This window comes from Rattus norvegicus, chromosome 1, assembly GCF_036323735.1.
Source record: "Rattus norvegicus strain BN/NHsdMcwi chromosome 1, GRCr8, whole genome shotgun sequence".
Lineage (NCBI taxonomy): Eukaryota > Metazoa > Chordata > Mammalia > Rodentia > Muridae > Rattus > Rattus norvegicus.
The window spans coordinates 95,642,265-95,659,759 of record NC_086019.1 but is presented as its reverse complement, the minus strand read 5'-3'; the positions used below and the strand labels follow the sequence as shown (position 1 = coordinate 95,659,759).

General features: G+C 46.0%; 2 protein-coding genes across 2 annotated transcripts; one reads left to right on the top strand and one right to left on the bottom strand.

Annotated features, from left to right (window-relative positions):
• Positions 1–2,235: 2,235 nt before the first annotated feature.
• Scgb2b2 (secretoglobin, family 2B, member 2) lies at positions 2,236–4,369 on the bottom strand. The gene is made up of 3 exons (XM_008759299.3): positions 4,294–4,369; positions 3,472–3,653; positions 2,236–2,492 (listed from the first exon to the last, which is right to left on the bottom strand). Exons 1-3 carry the CDS (start codon positions 4,352–4,354, stop codon positions 2,361–2,363), a joined length of 375 nt encoding a protein of 124 aa, XP_008757521.2. The 5' UTR covers positions 4,355–4,369; the 3' UTR covers positions 2,236–2,360.
• A 5,521-nt stretch (positions 4,370–9,890) lies between these two features.
• On the top strand, positions 9,891–11,041 carry Scgb1b24 (secretoglobin, family 1B, member 24). Its single transcript, NM_001170400.1, has 3 exons — positions 9,891–9,951; positions 10,076–10,263; positions 11,012–11,041. The coding sequence occupies exons 1-3, from the start codon at positions 9,891–9,893 to the stop codon at positions 11,039–11,041; spliced, it is 279 nt and encodes a 92-aa protein (NP_001163871.1).
• The last annotated feature ends 6,454 nt before the right edge of the window (positions 11,042–17,495 follow it).

The window sequence follows — 17,495 nt, the reverse complement described above, 5'->3', positions numbered from 1 at the left end:
CTGAACTTTCCAGCTGTGCTGCCCTACCCCAGAGGCTCCTCCCTACATAACCCAGACATTTTTATCTCCTCCTTTCTGCTTCTCTCTCCTCTTCTTCTCTTTTCTCTCTATACACACAGGATCCCTTTCTCTCCTTGTGCCCTGCTCTCTCCCCATGGTGACTAACCTGGCCTCAGTCCTTGGGGCCAGTGAGCTTGCCTGAGAGCAGCTTCCCAATAAACCTGCATTTAAGATGATGGAATGTGGCTTGAATGGGCTCATTTCACCAGCAGAGAAATAACTCATCAGCTTCGACCGATCAAACCTCTCTGACTCATTCCTTTCCATCACTGCCTCATTTGCAATGGGACCATTCACCTGTTCCTCGCCTCCGTGTGTCAAAGGCCTGCAGGTCTCACTTCTACATGTGAGACTTTCCCTTCTAGACATGATGACACAGGAAGGTCGACAACAAAGGAACATACTACTTACATGTCCCAAGAGAAGACACACAGGTCATGCCACACGGAGCTTTGTGAGAGAGACCAGTGTTGATCAGAAGACAGAGAAACACAAGGAGGCCTCACCCTTTGCTTGGTGATTCTAGGATTTACTGAATAATCCCAACAGGTTTCAGTTTCAGACCCTGCCTGGTCCTGAGATGGTGTTTTGGAAAAATACTGATTCGGATGTTAAAAGTTGGAGAGGGTCTGTGTGCTCAGGAGTCATTGGTTTGCCTGTGAGTGCTTTGTCCCTGGGGAGCCCATTTGGTCTTCCCGAGGAAGCCTTAGATGTTGTCATGTCACATCAGGAAACATGAACAGAGCAAAGGCTCCATGAGTGTCAATCTTACACACTGAGCAGTGTGTCCTGTTTGTGTGATGTTCAGTCCCTCTGCCTGCTCACCAGCACTTGCTCTGTTCAACGAGTCTTCTCCATTTTTGCCATTATACAGGATAGGCGCTGTGCTGTGATGCTGTAAGTCCACTATAGCTAACGGAGTTCATCGTTTTTCTTATGCTGCTTACCATTCTCTCCCTTTTAGCTGTTTCTCTGCTGTTTTGGGTTTGAGTGCATGAGGGAGAGCGGGCGCGCACAGAGCACAGTGTGTGCATGGAGATCAGAGGACAATACTCACCATGGTTTAGGACAGGTTTCTTGCAGTCTGACAGTGGGAACTGCCAGGCTAGGTGGCCTAGACTCTTCTGGGAATTCACCTGTTTTCACCCATCTCTCGACAGGAGCACTAGGACGATACACACATGGGACCAAGTCTGGCTTCACTCGGGTTCTGAGAGTCGAACTCAGGTCCCCGATAACACACAGAAGCAGTCTACATATTGAACCTTCTTTCCAGCCCTTCTCTCTGTTTCCTTTCAGTGGGCATCGATTCCTATCTCTTTCCCCATTAAAGTGTTTTGTTTATTATTAAGTTTTGTTTTTGTTTAAAGGTTTATTTTTTATTTTATGAATATGAGTATACTGTCCTTGTCTTCAGACATACCAGAAGAATGCACCACAGATAATTGTGAGTCATTATGTGGTTGGTGGGAACTGAACTCAGAGCCTCTGGAAGAGTAGACATCTCTTAACTGCTGAGCCATCTCTTTAGCCCCTTGTTTATCTGTCTGTTTGTTTGTTTGTTTGTTTGTTTTTTGAGGTAGAATCTCTCTATGTAGACCTGGCTGTCCTGGAACTTGCTATGTCAACCAGGCTGTGCAAATGGTGACTCTTACTAGCAAACCAAGAGAATCTGAGAAGCGCACCATTGTCATCCCCTGAGTTCCTCCACTGTTATAACTGGACAAAAGGAACTCACAGACCTGTGATAAAGTCTGGAGACCACACATGACGAGAGTGTCTGTGCCCTTTCTTTTCGTCCTGCCAGCCTGGTGAAGCCTGTGACTGCTTACATGCTATTTACCCTCAGACAATCCCAGTCTCTGCAGTCTCACACAGCTGCAGTAACTGAACATGGGGGTTCACACCTATAATCCCAGAACTTGGGAGGCAGAGACACATGGATCTCTGTGAGTTCCAGTTCAGCATCGTCTACACAATGACAAAAAAAAAAAAAAAAAAAAAAAAAAAAAAAAAAAGAAGAAGAAGGCTGCAATGGGTCTCCCATGATCACCTGGCTAGGCAGGGACAAGTAACCCTGCTCTGAGTGACCACACAGGTCATTCCTCTCACTGCCTCCTGGATCCTCTGAAGCCCTCATATGAATCCCCTTCAGCACACAGACACCAGGCACAGAACAGAGCTGCAGGCATTTAATAGAATCAGCCTAAGAGACTGAAGGATGAGGGCACAGGTGTCAGGAATCCAACTTCAGGAAAGAAAGAGGATGGGACAGCAAGATGGCGCTCGGATCGGACATGTTATGAAGATGAGTTGTCCAAAAGTCCATCATATCCTAATGCTTTCAACGCTTGGGTAAATTGAGCCTTAATTTTCGTTAGCACTTCCTTGCTATAGTATGTCTTGCATTTTGAGCTGAAGAGCAAGGTTGCCTGGAAAACAAAAAGACAGCCAGGGACAGAGGTGGCTATAGGCAAGATGCAGGACCTCAGCAGGGCTCCCCAGCCACCCATGATGAGACCGCTCCTCATCCACAGGAAAAAAAAAAATCCCTGCAGTGATTCAAGTCTCCAGCAACAGACTCTGCCTCAGGGGAGTTGGACCCCACACACAGCCTTCAGGAGGAAGCCTGAAAGCTGTCATAGCCAGGCAGGGGAGAAGGGGCGAAGGTTCTGTAAGGCATGATGGGGACTAGGTCTAGAGAGAGACGAGACAGCTGAGTATGAGTTTTGGTGATGTCTCCCATACCTGAGGACATCTATCCAATCACTTTGGCTATATAACAAAGTTAAAAATACATCCCCAATTTGGGCTTATTAGAAGAAACTCCCTTTTGGATAGCACTGGTTTTTCAGGACCTGACACTCAAATAAAATTACTTTGAGAAACAAGGTGAGAGAGGCATTGTTCCAAATATATATCTCTGCCATCCAGTTATGCTTGAAACAGGAGGCATAAGGAGACAGCTGTAGTGAAGAGCTGCAGACTCTCTCTGGGTGTGGGGGCGGCATTTCAGACATGGGGGGTTTGACTGTAGCTCAGATGATGCCAGTAGAAGGTGGCTCTGTCTGAGGCAGGGAGGAGTTCCAAAGCAGACACTGGACAGTAGACAGAAGTTCCAAGCATTTTAGAGTAGAGCTGGGGGTACCATACCCATGCAGAGGACAGATCAAGGAGTCCTACTGTGGATGAGAACATAACATTTACCCATCCTGTGGGAGTGAATCCTGGAAAGTGCATGGAGCAGGCTGGATGTATACATGGCATGCTGCTTTAACCTGTGCTAGGGTGGGCAAGAGTTTTAGTTCTTGGTTGCAGGTCACCTGACATATACTAATGGTTGCACTGATCATTCGTACACAACCTTCCCCTATTTGCTGCATGGGAGAGTAGCTGTAGGAAGGACATTACCATGACTTTGATATCCCGAAATTTGCCAAGTGATCCTGCCTCATTGAAGCAGTTCTGGATTTTTTCATAGGCGTCAGTCTCCCCGGGAGTAGGATTGAAGTAGGAAAGTTCATGCTGCAACCACAGCTTGGATCCAGAGACAGTGCCCAAATAGAGACCAAAGAAAGGAAAGCATGCTTCCGCTGCAAACACAGACAGAAAAACATCATAAAACACCACAGGCTGGGAACTGCAGAGATGACTCAGTGGTTAAGAGTCAGAGGTCCTGACTTCAAGTCCCAGAAACTACATTGTACCTTAAACCATCTGTAATGGGATACAATGCCTTCTTCTGGTGTATCTGAAGACAGCAACAGTGTCCTCATATATGTAAAAACGAATGGCTACATCATGGATAACAGGGGGAGAGCCAGAAAGAGCAAGCTCGGGCTGGCAGAAGCTGAGACTCAAGTTTCTTTGCTGCATTTACACAGGCCTTAACTGACCTTTCCCATTGTCCTGCCCTCCCAAAGGCTGCAGCCTCCCAAATACAACATGGTTTCCACGAGACACATACTTCTAGCAGAAAGAAAATAACATGAGTGGACAGGCCTGCTTCACAGAAGCCCTACACTTGCCATGGCAACTGTGCATCTAAGGGCCCTTCCTCATCAGTATCACCAGCACACCTCCATCTCCCCGTCCTTCCCACCCCAACTGTTGTAACCCAGAGCAGAAAGAATCAAAGGTCTCCTGTAGCTCCTTGTCAGTGGCCTCCTGAGGACTCTAGATCTGTCTCAGGGCCCCACTTAGAGATCTACATGGGATGGGGTGAGCTCTCACTTGTCTGGAAGCCCAGCTCTCCAATCACCAGCAAGGTCAGCAGAAGAAGTGTCCCCTTCATGGTGGAGAGTGCTAAATGCTCTTCTCCGAGTAGATCTTCTTCCTTATAAACTATTATCTCCCTTAACCCTGCCACGCCCACCTCTACCCTCCCTCCCAGGAGCTCCAAATAGCCTTGGACAAGAACCTGGCACCTGTGGATCCCCTTCCCACTGGCATGGGGGAGGGAATATGGAGCCCCTCCCACTCTGAAGAACAAACAGCCTGAGACAGCCTGATGTCATCAGTTTCTGGAGAGAAGTTGTTTGTACCTTTGGCAAAGAGGGGTTAGAGCTGACCTTTCTAAGCAGCCCGAGTGCTGAGCCAATGCCCTGTGGTCCTGTTCTACTTGTCACCTCTTCTTCCTGGTCCCACTCTTCACCTCTCCTTGCTCCAATCATCTAAGCTGCTGAGGCCTTTGGATTAGAACCTGGGGACATAGAGGCTCTCAGTGACTCTCAGCCAGGGTAGCCCCAGCTGTTTGGCCATGTGGGTATCCTTGGAGGTTAGTGATGAATTCTTACCACTAATACTGCTTCACTCCATGGTAGCTCATTCCTGTGGTCCTGCTCATCTTATCCCCTCTCAGCTCTGTCAGTAATCATGCCTCAAAGAGGTTTGAACAGGAGAGTCCATATGGTCAGAGCTGTGAGCGTGAGAGAAAGGGATTCACCCCTGTACATGAGCTCTCAGTTGTCTACAATCCTCAGGCTACTGTAGACTGCCTGTCTGTAAACCACAGTGCTCCACAGGCCACAGGCGGTGCTGTGTGTGTACACAGTCTCGAGTTCAGATCAACCTACTTACCTTAGGGAAGACATGTTCAGCACGAATGATTGTCAGCTGGGTGTTGTACTACACCTTTCTCGAGACAGGAAGCTGTTAAATTCAAGCTCACCCTGCTTGCAGTGTGTGATGGTTCATCTTGACGACCACCCCGACTGGATTGAGAGTTGCCATGGAAACAAAGCCCTGTGTGGGAGGTTTTAGGCTAGGCCAAGTGATGTGGGTAGACTGAATTTCATGTAGCACCATGGACTACCTAGGGCTCCCCGGACAGCAAGTCTATCCAAATTAGCAACTTTCAGGCTCAGGAAGAAGCCCTGTCTCAAAAAACATAAGGTGGTCTCAGCTGTAAAGAGGACCGAGAATCGCTTCCCAGCACCCACAGAGCACTAACAACCTTCTGTAACTCCATTTCCAGAGGATCCAGTGCTCTCCTGTGACCTCCACAGGGAAAGCAAATGTGACTGCATGGGACACTCATGCAGGCAAAATCCCCATACACACAAAATAAAACTAAATAACATGACAAAAAAATTCAGATATATGCTCATATATATTTATATATGTATATATACATATACATATACGTATATAACAGTGCTTACACACATATCTATATGGTGGAGAGCAGCTGAAGGCACCTCACTGTCTTTCCATGGCCACCTTGTGCATACACACATGTATGCCCTGTGTCTTGGTTAAGATGACTGTTGCTGTGAGAAGACACCATGACCAAAAGCAGAGTAGTGTAGGGTCGCCTGGAAGTAGACACTTACTTAGCCACACTGTGTCCCTGTCTCCATTTCCAACCCTATATAGAAGAGAAAAGCCCCCAGTGGGCACATTCTACAGGTCTCTGCCCTCAGGGCCTGCAAGCTCATAAAAACAGAGACCAGTGGGCTCAACAGAGAGCTCAGAAGTAGATCTTAGCATTTGGCACCTAATAGCCCAGTTACCAGATGCAAATCCTGTTTGGCTCAGCTAACCAGTAAGAGTCAAAGGCTTAGAATTCTCTGAGTCTTCAGTAAACTTCACTGTGTCACTAGCTGATGTAGAGAAAGTGACAATCAAGTGACTTGCACAACAAACTACTTAATTCTGACTTATCAAAACACTTGCAATCTTTACTCTTAAGATTAAATTCCAGTCAAATTACATAACCTTACACAGTTACATAACAGAGGCCGGTGGAGGGGTTTAAGCCAAGCCTGAGTTACTTGGGAAGATTGTTTATAGACTTGAGAGGAGTGAGATAGCCCTTCAGTCAGTCCAACCAGCATTTGTGAAGACCTCCTATGTATTGACCCTGGGAAAGATGAAGGTCTTGCTCTCCTGAGCCTTCAGACATCTAAAAAACACCAAAAGGCAGCCAATGCAAGGGGAGCTAGGGAAGAGGAAGTGGGGTTTAGAGCCTTGGCTATGGTGGAGGCCGGGTGTGTTCTTATACACAATGGATCCATGCGCACTACAAGGCTGTAATCTGTGTTGTGTTGCTACGACAAAAGGACCAAGACTAGGTAATGTGTGTGGAAAGAAGCTAATTTGCTTCATGGTCTGGAACTGTGAAAGTCCAAGATAGTGCAGCCTCAGATAGCCATGGCCTTGTGCTGTCTGAACACGGGGTGCACAGCAGAAGGGCCACAGGGGATGCTACAAAGACCATAGCTGCCTCTCCCTCTGATATGTTGGTTTTTTCGATGTAGTGTGGGGATTTAGGTGACAAATCTCCCAGGCGGGTGAAGGAAAAGCATTTCAGGCCATGAGGGCAGAGCACATGAAAGCCCTGGTTCTCATCTGGGTCATACTTAATGGAGAAATTGTGTCCTACCTCCTACAGGTACAGTGCAAATGACAAATGCACTAGGTAAATGGTAAATTCCAAATTCAGGTGCACGCAGAGCAGTCAGGTGACTGCCAGAATCCAAAGAAATGAGGTGAAGATGGTGCTTCCCACCCGTGACCCCCACTTATGGGGGGCTGAGGCAAGTATGCTCCTGTTATCTGTCTCGGATCCCCTTAATCGCAAAGATAGAAAATGTGCTGGGGTAGGACATGCTCTCCGGGGCTGGCTTTGGCTTCCTTATTTGCACTTCCTGTGTGGCAGCAGCTAGCACAGGCTGGCTGTAAAGGAAGTATATATCTTAGCTAGCCTCTATAAAAAGCACAAAGGCTGGAATTTTATTCGAAGAGCTGTAAGCCTAGATTGGGCAGGTTTTCAGCTATTCCAACTTACAGCCAATCTATAGGCCCCAAGTTACTTGCTGTTTAGGTCACAACAAGGACTATTTCTGCTCCATCATCCTGTCCTCCTGGTCCACTTTCTGGGCCACGAGCTCATGAGCCATCAGGCATCATGTCGGCCTCATTCTCTCTCCATCTACTTTCTCCTCCTCTTCCCTCTTCTCTCTCCTACTGGTTCCTACCTATGACCCCTGTCCAGTGATCCAAGCCCACCCTACCTCCCTTCTCCCTCATTTATTTAATCAGTCAGAGAATAAGATGAGCAAAGTTTACAAAGCAGCATTTGATGTATGTGAGAATTGGCTTACCAGTTTACCACAGAATCTGGACTTGGGGGAGGGACTTCCAGGTCTGGGGTCCAGTACTTAGCATTGAATACACAGCAGCAGGAGACCAAGCCCAACAGTGGGCAGGTGTTAGAGGCAGCAGAGGTACCCTCTGGAGAGCAGTCCTCACATTAGCATGGGACCCAGATGCCTACCTCAGCCTTCTCCACAACATGGACGGGAAGCTGAGCCTCGCTGCCACTCTGCAGTGAGGTGGCTCTAGGCCCTGGTGGAGTCTCCAAAGTCTCCACAGCTCCCTGGATCTCCTCTGGCAAACAGGGCCTAAACTTTCTGTCCTCCGGATCCCTTCTATGCTTCCTCAGAGTCTGCATCTGCCCTCTCTTCATTCCATGCCCCTACTGTCTCCTGCCCTGACCCTGTCAAATGCTTCAGCTACCACACTGCAAAGAAGCTCTAGGCCTGTTTCACAGCTCAACCTGCTGACACCTCAGCCATCAGAACCCCTCAGGCTTTACTCTGCTGTCTTCATTCTCCTCCATCACTGACTGACTGTTTGGCCCAAACTTCTGAAAGGAGGACAAAAGAGCTCTCAAGAGAAGTCTTTCATGAGACTTAAATGGCAAGACCTTGGTAGACAGCTTGAGTGTGACTTCTGGCTGAGGGAAAGGGCCTAAACAGTCTGTTTCCATAGGTGGGAGTGGCATGGAGACTACCACGGTCTTGCCTTTCAGCACCCTTTCTAACAATCCCTCTGCTGCACCCCAGCAGTGGGGGATGCTCCCCCTCTGTCCCAGGTAGTGATGGTTGAAGAGTCATCTAAAATTCTGTGGTAACAAAACTCGACTAGACACACTGGCACAGATGGACTGACACTAAACATTCAGGAACTGGGGTAACCAGCTGAGATTGGACTATAGTTTTTCCAGGGTAGCTGTGGAATGTTCAAAATGGCCATCACACCGACTCTTTCACAAGTAGTGAAATTAGGTAAATCAACAATGCATTCTCTGGCAGTGGCCACCTAAGGGACCAGGCCCCTCTGAAGTGAAACATCCTTGCTTAGTCATGAGACAATGAACAGGAGGTACATGCAATGTGAACTTAATGAACACATTAATGAGGATTACTAACAGGCTCTCCTGTAATTCTGGATGGCCTGCAACTCTCTGTGTAGGCTGACCTCTAACTCACAGAAATTAACATGGCTCTCCCTTCTAAGAGTTGGGATCGAAGGTGAAAGTCGCTATACCTGGTCAATGCTAACAGATGTTAACAGTCCTTAGGAGACCTGGATCCACCACACAGACACACACAGACACACACAGACACACACAGACACACACACACACACACACACACACACACACACACACTCCTTTCTCGGCAGAGTTATGAACTCAAGACTAACCTGGGCAAGAGCCTATCTCAAAAACAAAACGAAAAAAAAAAAAAAACCCAATCAGCGGTTTAGGAGGTCAAATTTAGGCAGATGTGGCAGTACATGCCTTGAATTCCAGCACTCACATGGGAGAGAGGCACAAAGACCTCTTTGAGTCAAGGATAACCTGGTCTAAAGAGTTCCAGGACAGGCAGGGCTGTATAGAGAGGCCCTACGTCAAAACTAAAACCAGACAAACAAATAAAAAACAACAAACAACAGAAAAGGGTCACGGGATTGGGGATTTAGCTCAGTGGAAGAGCGCTTGCCTAGCAGAAAAGGGTCAGGCTGAAGGATGCCTACAACAGTAGAAGGTTGGGTTGAAGAGATTGGTTCAAGAGAAGCCACAAAGCAAATGAAAGACAGGTGTAGGGATACAGACAGGGCAGCACAATGGTCAGTGATCTGAGGTCTGGCTTGTTTAGGCACTGACTATGAGTAAGGCTTGTAACTAAACATTGAGGTCCCCAGTGAGACAGGGTGACAAAGCCTCACTCTGGAGGTCTGATTAAGGGTCACTTGACCCTTGCTCTAGTCATCTTTTCCTTTGGCCATCACATGACATGTTGACCTTAAGAAACTCACTAAGAAGGGGACCAACCTGCGCCAGGTTGTTGGCCAAGATCTTATCCTCTTGCCAAAATACACACCTCCCCCTGACACAAACACACAGCCTCAGGATGTTCCAGGACATGTCCTGGGAGGAGACTGGAGAGGCTCACACAGGGCCCCTCCCTGACCACTGAGCTTCCCAGAGCAGTTATAAAAGGGGACCAAGCTAGGCAGGAGCACCTGACACCATTACCATGAAGCTCGCTGGTGCTCTGGTGCTGCTCGGGGCTGCCCTGCTCCTCACTTCAGGGGGAGGTGGGTATTACTGTGTGGGGGTCAGGGATACAGGCCCTCTGGGCTCTCTCACCCTCTCTCCTGAGGGGAAGAGAGTTCTGATGCATGTCTTTCAAGGGAGGGTCGCCTTGTCTTTCTGTTCCAGACTGTGGCATTTGCCCAGTTATAGAAAAGGATGTTGGCCTATTTCTGTTCGGGACCCCGGAAGAGTATGTTGACTATGTGGCAGAATACGAAGATGACCCTGAAGTATTGGAAAGTACTGAAAGCATCAAGCAATGTGTCGATAGCACCTTGACAGACGAAGACAAGCAAAACGCAGCTGCTGTCATCGTGAGTCCCTGTGTGTCTGGCGAGGGGCGGGGCTTGTGCTTCTCCCCAACACTGAAGCTTCTCTGTGAACCCAGAAATGGGACACACCTGATTGAGGATGTCAGGAGGATGGGGCAGGAAGGGACTCTCAGGCTGCCTGAGCTCAGCCAAGCTAGAGTAGATCCCAGCCGGAGTGGACCCTCCATCAGCCTTTCTGGCCCAGACTCCCAAGTCTAGTCACACAGGCACAGGGCCTGGCACCCTTCTCCAGCCTCGGGCTTTTATCCTAACTTTTCAAGTGACAAAACACTCATGTGTGTCCTTGTTCTCTTCACCTCCAAGGCCACTGTGTGGATGCCAGGCCTGGGACATCTAAGGGGAGAAGTAAAATGAACCCCCTTGCCCTTGTCCCTTTAACTGGTTGGATAAGTCATTGCCTCAGCTGCAGATATCTGAGGGTCACCATGATCATGTGACAGGAGTCAGTTCCCTTGTGGGGTCCCAGCTGTCCACAGGCTCACCTGGAGCCCTGTCAGCTCCTCCCCATTCTGTCCCACTTGTACCTATGGTGTCCCACAAGGTGGCTCCTCCCCTCTGACTGAGGCTCTTTACAAAGCTTGTCTCAACCGGCTGGGGACAAGGCTTCCTGGTCCTGGTCAGACCCATGAGCAATTACAAACTGGCTGCAGGTCCTCCCAGGAGGTGTCCCTATGCCTGGTCAGTGGGCCATGAGGGCCCTCTGTGGCCTCACTTCACTTTCTCTTTGCAGGAAAAAGTAAAAGCCAACCCCTTGTGTTGATGGGTACGTCTTTGACCACAAGGAAGCCTCTTACCAGCTTCTCTGCATAGATGCAGCAATCGCTACTCCTTCCCCCCAGGTGTCTAAAAACAGGAATCCAACAATAAAAGCCTTGCAATTCACAGCAGAGCCTGGATTTTTGGATTCAAGCTTGCGTCTGATGGGGTTGAAGGATATTGCAGAGACAATCAGTGGGACATTGATGTGCCACTGATCAGTTGTGTGGCTGCCAAAATGCCCTGCAGAATGCATTGGAGAATGCTAAGAGACCATAGTCACTACACCGGAGTCTCTGTCACCATCATCAGACAGGGTCCCCAGGGCACATACATGACCTCCCAGACTGAACTCCCCAGCATCATGGAACGGAGTAGGGCCAGGGAGACCGAGGGTCTGCTGAGGACCACACAGGCTCTAAGTAGCAGAATCTGTCCCTGCTCCTCAGGGTTTAGGACATGTGCCAATTCGTCAATGTGTGTGTATCACAAAACTTCTCTGGGCCTCTGTGTCCTATCTAGGAGACAAAAATAAAACTACCTTCCTCCGAGGCTTTCATGAGGCTTCCTGCCCCTCACAGAGAACAGTTCAACCTGGAACTCTATGTGGGACCTGGCCTGAGCCAGAACTCAGTTTATCCTAATATCAGCTACCCCGTTCTGAACCCAGTTACCTCCCCATCAGGTGTTACAAAGAGTAGGCACTCAGGGTCCTAGAACTTCAGGACCTGTCCTGTGGCTCTGCTCTGTGGCCATGGCTCGAAGTTCTTTCCTACACCAGTTGTCAAATAGTTGCCCTGTGGCCAGTCCTCAGGTCATGGTCCTTACTGCACCATCAATGATCCATGTCCTTACATGGATCCCAGGCTTCACAACACCAGGCAAACCAAGAAGAAGATAGATAGATAGATAGATAGATAGATAGATAGATAGATAGATAGATAGATACAGATACAGATACAGATACAGATACAGATACAGATACAGATACAGATATAGATATCATGATGAAGGGGTTTATGGAAGCCCCAAGGTGTGCTGTAGACTCTCTCACACTAGGGTATGCTCTGAAAAGAGTAAAGTGTACTATTCTTTTACATAAGGTTGTGATAAAATAACCAAGGATGAGTATATATATAAAAAATTCTCATCATTTTGAAGGCTTCAGGTTCAAAGTCCTGCACCCTCATTTTTTAGCCTTTATCGAGAGCCCACTCACCAGCATGGAGACAGAAAATGGCACCGCTCTCGTGGCCAAGTCAGTGTATGGTTGGTCTCCAGCTCTCATACAAAGGGACCTTCTGAGCCAGTCCATAGCATTTGTCCCTTCCAAGGGCAACACCTGAGACCTAATCACCTTCTGGTTGTCTCCTGCTTTTCCATCATCTCATATCTTGAGATCCTACGATTGGAACTAAGTTTCCAGCAGAGGAACTCTTAGGAAACACAGGAAACCAGATTCAAACCAAACATTACACTAGGAGGCCATCTGGTATAGACTGAGACCTTATGTCTGTGACCCAGGCCTCCAACTTAGCACTGTCTAGCCAGAGCTTGCTTCTTAAGAATGTCTCCTGCCTTCTGTGAGCTAAGGGTGATCTGAAGATATTGTGACTTAACTCTCCCTGATACACATGTGGGACACAGGAGACTATTCTCCTATGCTTCTTTCTGCAGATTCAAAAAGCTCAGATCTTCTCCATATCAGGCACAGCTCTACTTGGTTAGCTGGGATGTTCTAAAATCCTAATGGCCTTTTGTGTATAATTTCATAAAGGTACTCATCTACATATAAGTGTATTGTGGGATGAGGTAACTCTCGCCTCCCAGAGACAATTAAGAGGGAAACTTCCTCTCTTCACTCATTGAGAGACTTTAATACTAGTGAAATATTGTTCTTATGCACTTGATTGGCCTGTGTTCATTTCCACCACAGAAAGGTATATATACTCACTTGCTATTCTTTGACTGTTGAGATTGCAATGAGGCTCCTGCTTTCACTCCTGATGTTATTTGATGCTTCCCATTTCAAACTTTTCTTTGTTTTGTTTGAGGCAGGATCTCACTATATGGGCTAGGCTCAAAGGTAGAGAGAGCTGCCTTCTCTGTCCCTTTGTTCTAGGATTTAAGAAATGAACTACCATGACTCACCCATTCAAATTTCTTCTTCTTCTTCCTCCCCCTCTTCTTCTTTCTCCTCTTTCTTCTTCTTTTTCTTGTTTCTCCCTGTCTGTTTTTCTCTTTTCTTTCTTCTTTTGAGATACAGTTTCACTATTTAGTCTTGGCTAGCCTTGAACTTGCTGTGTAGATCAGGTTGGCCTTGAACTCACTAAGATACACGTGCATCTATCTGATGAGTGTTGGGATTAAAGTAATTCACTCCTTTGCTCAGCTCCTCTTTTAATATCTTGATCAAGCTTACTACAGTTTTATCAGAGTTATGAACGTAGAGTCCACAGATGATACTCACTTGGCACCAAGGACTGTTTAAGACCAGGAAATATAGTAAGAGCTCAGACTTGTGCCACAAAGAAAAACTTGCTTCAAGGAACATGACACTCACAAGCAGCAGGAAGTAGGCAAACTATAATATCATCACATTTCAAAACCCCGACTTTATTTGGGGATATCTTCTTTTCTCTCTCCTATTTTTTCCTCTTATCTACTGTTATGGCGTTGAAACAGTGGAAGAAGATGAAACGGAAAGAGTGAAATAAAGAAGAACCCAGAAAGTAGCAAAAAAAAACAGCTACACGTGGTGCCCACCATGGAGCTAAGGCAGAAAGGTAAGTGAGGCTTTAACTGCAGTAGATAAAGAAGCATGGGATGAAGGGATGGATTTTTTTTTTCAAGACGCCATTAAAAATTTATTGCAGCCACAACTACTGCTCCCAGAGTGATTTTGTTTTTGATTGTTCGTTTGTTTTTTCTTTTTCTTCTTCCTAAATCTATGTCAAAAAAGATTGTGGGAATAATTATGCAACTGGAAAAATGCTGGTGGAAATGGAGATGGGTGTCTCAGAAACAAAACATGGCTGAAATGGGAAAACAAAAGGGTCCATCCACTCTGCTCTCTCCTTTCTGAAAGTGCTCTGATGGCTTTACATTTTTTGAGTGTTAATGGGAAAGGTAAGACAGCAGCCTAGAGACTATGAGTTACAAAAAAGGCTGTGAATTAAATCATCATATATACTGCAAGGATGTTTCAACATGAGAATGGAATACCTCAAAAGGTTTGCACTGGTGATAGATATTTGTTTATATCTCTTCAGGAAATGAAAACAATTTGGATACAATCAAAACTCATAAAGACTAGAATTGAGCAGGGGAGGTGTCCTGAAAATCTTGGCCAGGAAACCAAAAAAGTGCCTATTTCAGTGAAAATGTTTCTATTTATAATTTCCTGCTAAATACAGCACAATTAATGACTTAAAACAGATACAGGGAGATGGGAGAATTTTGGAATTTTGGTTTCTTTAAGAACACAGAAGTATTATGGGACTATGGATTTGTTTTAATCAAAGCACTAGGATATCGGGGAGGGCTTCAGATTTTCTACAGCAGCTGATTATGATTTGTCTCACGCTCTAGCACGGGCATAATTTTACCAGCTGCAGATAGTTTCTGTAATTTGTGATGTGTAGAATTCTGGGAACTTTTTAGAGCTCTATAAATGCTATGACCCTGAGATGGGTTGTTGGTTGGTTGTTTTTGGTCATGGTTTGTTAAGTAGTTATGCATGAAATAGAAACAACAAGAAGAAATTAGATATCCTGACAGCAAAGATCAAATTTGCCCCAAGGAACTCAATGCCCAAATCAGCAGGAAGTAGTCTAATGATAATGTTGTCCCCTTTCTGACTCCTGACTTTATCCAAGGATCTCTTTCCTCTCCCCTCTATGCTACATTTAAAAAAAACTCTTATCTAGTCTTAGCAGGTTGAAATGGTGAAAGAAAAGAGGTAGAGAAGAGTAGAAGAAAGAACCCACAAGGAGTTAATGAAAACTACAGTGGGCCCCTATCATCTCCCAAAAGTCCCATCTCCTAACACTGCTGCATTAGAGGTGACTTTGTATGGAAAGTTTCAAGGAGACATGAGGCATTGAAGCCACATCTGGAGAAAGTCCTGGTGTTCCACTGTAGCTTCTGTTGCCACATCCTACAAGAAGATTTATATTTTTTCTTAAATGTCTTGAAAGTCACCTTAGGAGGATCAGATCTTTTTCCATAGACCTCATCCTCTGCCAGAAAGAATCCATTGCTAGAGCTCTACTGTCGCTGGGCAAGCTTTAGCCCTATGAGTTCTCCTCCACCTCTGCAAAAGCAGCCATGATGCTGAGATGCATTCTCAGGAAGCAGAAGAAAATGGCAAATGCCACGTGTATATTGATGGTTATTGAGATGAGTCAAGCTAGAACCCCCTGAATTGTTGGGCAGCCTTCAGAAAAAGGAAAGCCCCAAAATGCCTAAGAACATTTTTGCACTACTCTGTGGTTTGGGGCAGATAAATACTGAAGCTCCATATATATACGAACACACACACACACACACACACACACACACACACACACACACACACATACATATATATAAAATTTAACTATAATATAAAATAAATTGGAACATATTTTATTATATAAATGTATTAAACATATATATGTAATTTAACTCTTGGGCTAGACATATAGCTATGTGGATAGAGTGCTTGACTAGCATGCACAAGACCCAGGATTTGACGCTCAGCAGTGCACAAAACTGTGATGGTGGCACACGCCTGAGTAATCAGCACTTGGAGGTGGAGATAGGAAGATCGGGAGTTCAAAGCCTGTGGGATGATGTCACAGGTTAGGCAGGTACAAGATAGAAGAAGGCCTGTCATTGGATGAGAAGGAAGGATGGGCAGGAGAGAAGTTTGAGGGAAAAGGAGGAGACTGGAACGGAAAAGGAGGAGAGAGGGAGAGAAGTCGAGGCAGGACAATATGGCAGGTGACGTTAAGATTCCACTCTGTGTATTTACAGGTTGTTATTAATGTTCTTAAAGGATGGATGGTACTGGGCTTTGTATGTTTAAGTGGGCAACTATATCTTATCAATTGGATCAAAGGTTATTGTGTTGTGTGTTCTTTCATGTGTAGATTTAAGTGTAATGGAGTGTGGGTTGGCTGGTCTGGGCTGGCACAGAATTGGAATGTGTGCTTCTGGCAAGATTTCCAGCAGATATCTTGAGGCACTGAGGTGTGGACCTAGAGGGATAAAAGATACCTATACTTTCTTATTTTTTATATTTTTACAACAGAAATCAACTAAATCAACTGGACCTAGTGGAGGATAAAAGACTGATACTTTTTTTATTTTTTATATTTTACAACAACAAAAGTCATCCTCAGCCATAGCAATTTTGAAACCACCCTGGGCAACATAACAACTTGTCTTTAAAAAGTTAGTAATTCTTAAAAAGTTCGTTTTGTGGAGTTAAAGAGATGGATTCATGGATAACAGCACTAGGTGTTGCTTTAGAGGACCCAGGCTCAGTCCCAATTCCCACATGGCATCGCACAACCTGCTGTGATAAAGGTGACAAAATGCGACAAAATACATAATATATTATTTTGGTTCTCTTGGCCCTTGGGGATTTAGGCTGATATTGGTCCATGAGGGTAAAAGAAACAGATGTGACAGACTGAGGTGTTCAGATGCCCTGTGAGTATGTTTGGTAATGAAAAAAATACCAGGACCAGCTACTGGGATATAGATCAACATTCTTTGGGATGATTTAAGGCTTACATATAGTTTTAGAAGAGAGGGGGCAGAAACTTCCAGGATGGGGAAAGGCTGAAGGTACTAAAATGCCTCATAGCAAAAGAATAAAAAATACAGCCAAAAAGTCAGAAGTTTAGGAATGCTGTCTCACCCCTAAGAAACCCTAAATACCTCAAATTCCAGACCCTGCCCTCTACCTGTAAGTAAAGGGTCACATTTCTTGAGCCTGCTCTCAGAGGATCCAGATAAAAGGGTTTAAGATAAGGCCCTTAGATAGGTGATCCCGACCTAGTAAAGATAAGAGGAAGCTTCTTCCAGAAACTAGCTGACCATAAAGTTAGATTAAAATCTTAGAGAACAACCTTGAGAAGCAGGAAGCTTCTAGGAACTAGCGGACCATAAAGTTAAGCAATCTTGAGAGAAAGGAAGCTTCTCCTAGTGATTTTCCAATGACGCCATCCCTGCCCCGTTGGGTTGTGGCTTCTTCCTTTAAATACCCTTTCTCCCCGCCTCTCGGGGTCGAACTCCACTGCCCCTGCGTGGGATATGAGTCTCGACCCCAGTGCACTGGTTCCTATCAATAAACCTCATGTTTATTACAGCAAGGACAGTCTCACGTGAGTTCTTGGGGAGGTTGCACCATCCTGGACTTGAGTGAGGGTCTCCCCGCTCTGGGCGTCTTTCAATAGCATGGAGAA

Coding starts and splice junctions, on each gene's coding strand:
- Scgb1b24 (NM_001170400.1), top strand. CDS start 9,891: ATGAAGCTCGCTGGTGCTCTGGTGCTGCTCGGGGCTGCCCTGCTCCTC. Junction 9,952..10,075: donor GCTCCTCACTTCAGGGGGAG/GTGGGTATTACT, acceptor TTTCTGTTCCAG/ACTGTGGCATTTGCCCAGTT. Junction 10,264..11,011: donor AAAACGCAGCTGCTGTCATC/GTGAGTCCCTGT, acceptor TTCTCTTTGCAG/GAAAAAGTAAAAGCCAACCC.
- Scgb2b2 (XM_008759299.3), bottom strand. CDS start 4,354: ATGAAGGGGACACTTCTTCTGCTGACCTTGCTGGTGATTGGAGAGCTG. Junction 3,654..4,293: donor AGAGCTGGGCTTCCAGACAA/GTGAGAGCTCAC, acceptor CTGTGTTTGCAG/CGGAAGCATGCTTTCCTTTC. Junction 2,493..3,471: donor TTCGGGATATCAAAGTCATG/GTAATGTCCTTC, acceptor TTTGTTTTCCAG/GCAACCTTGCTCTTCAGCTC.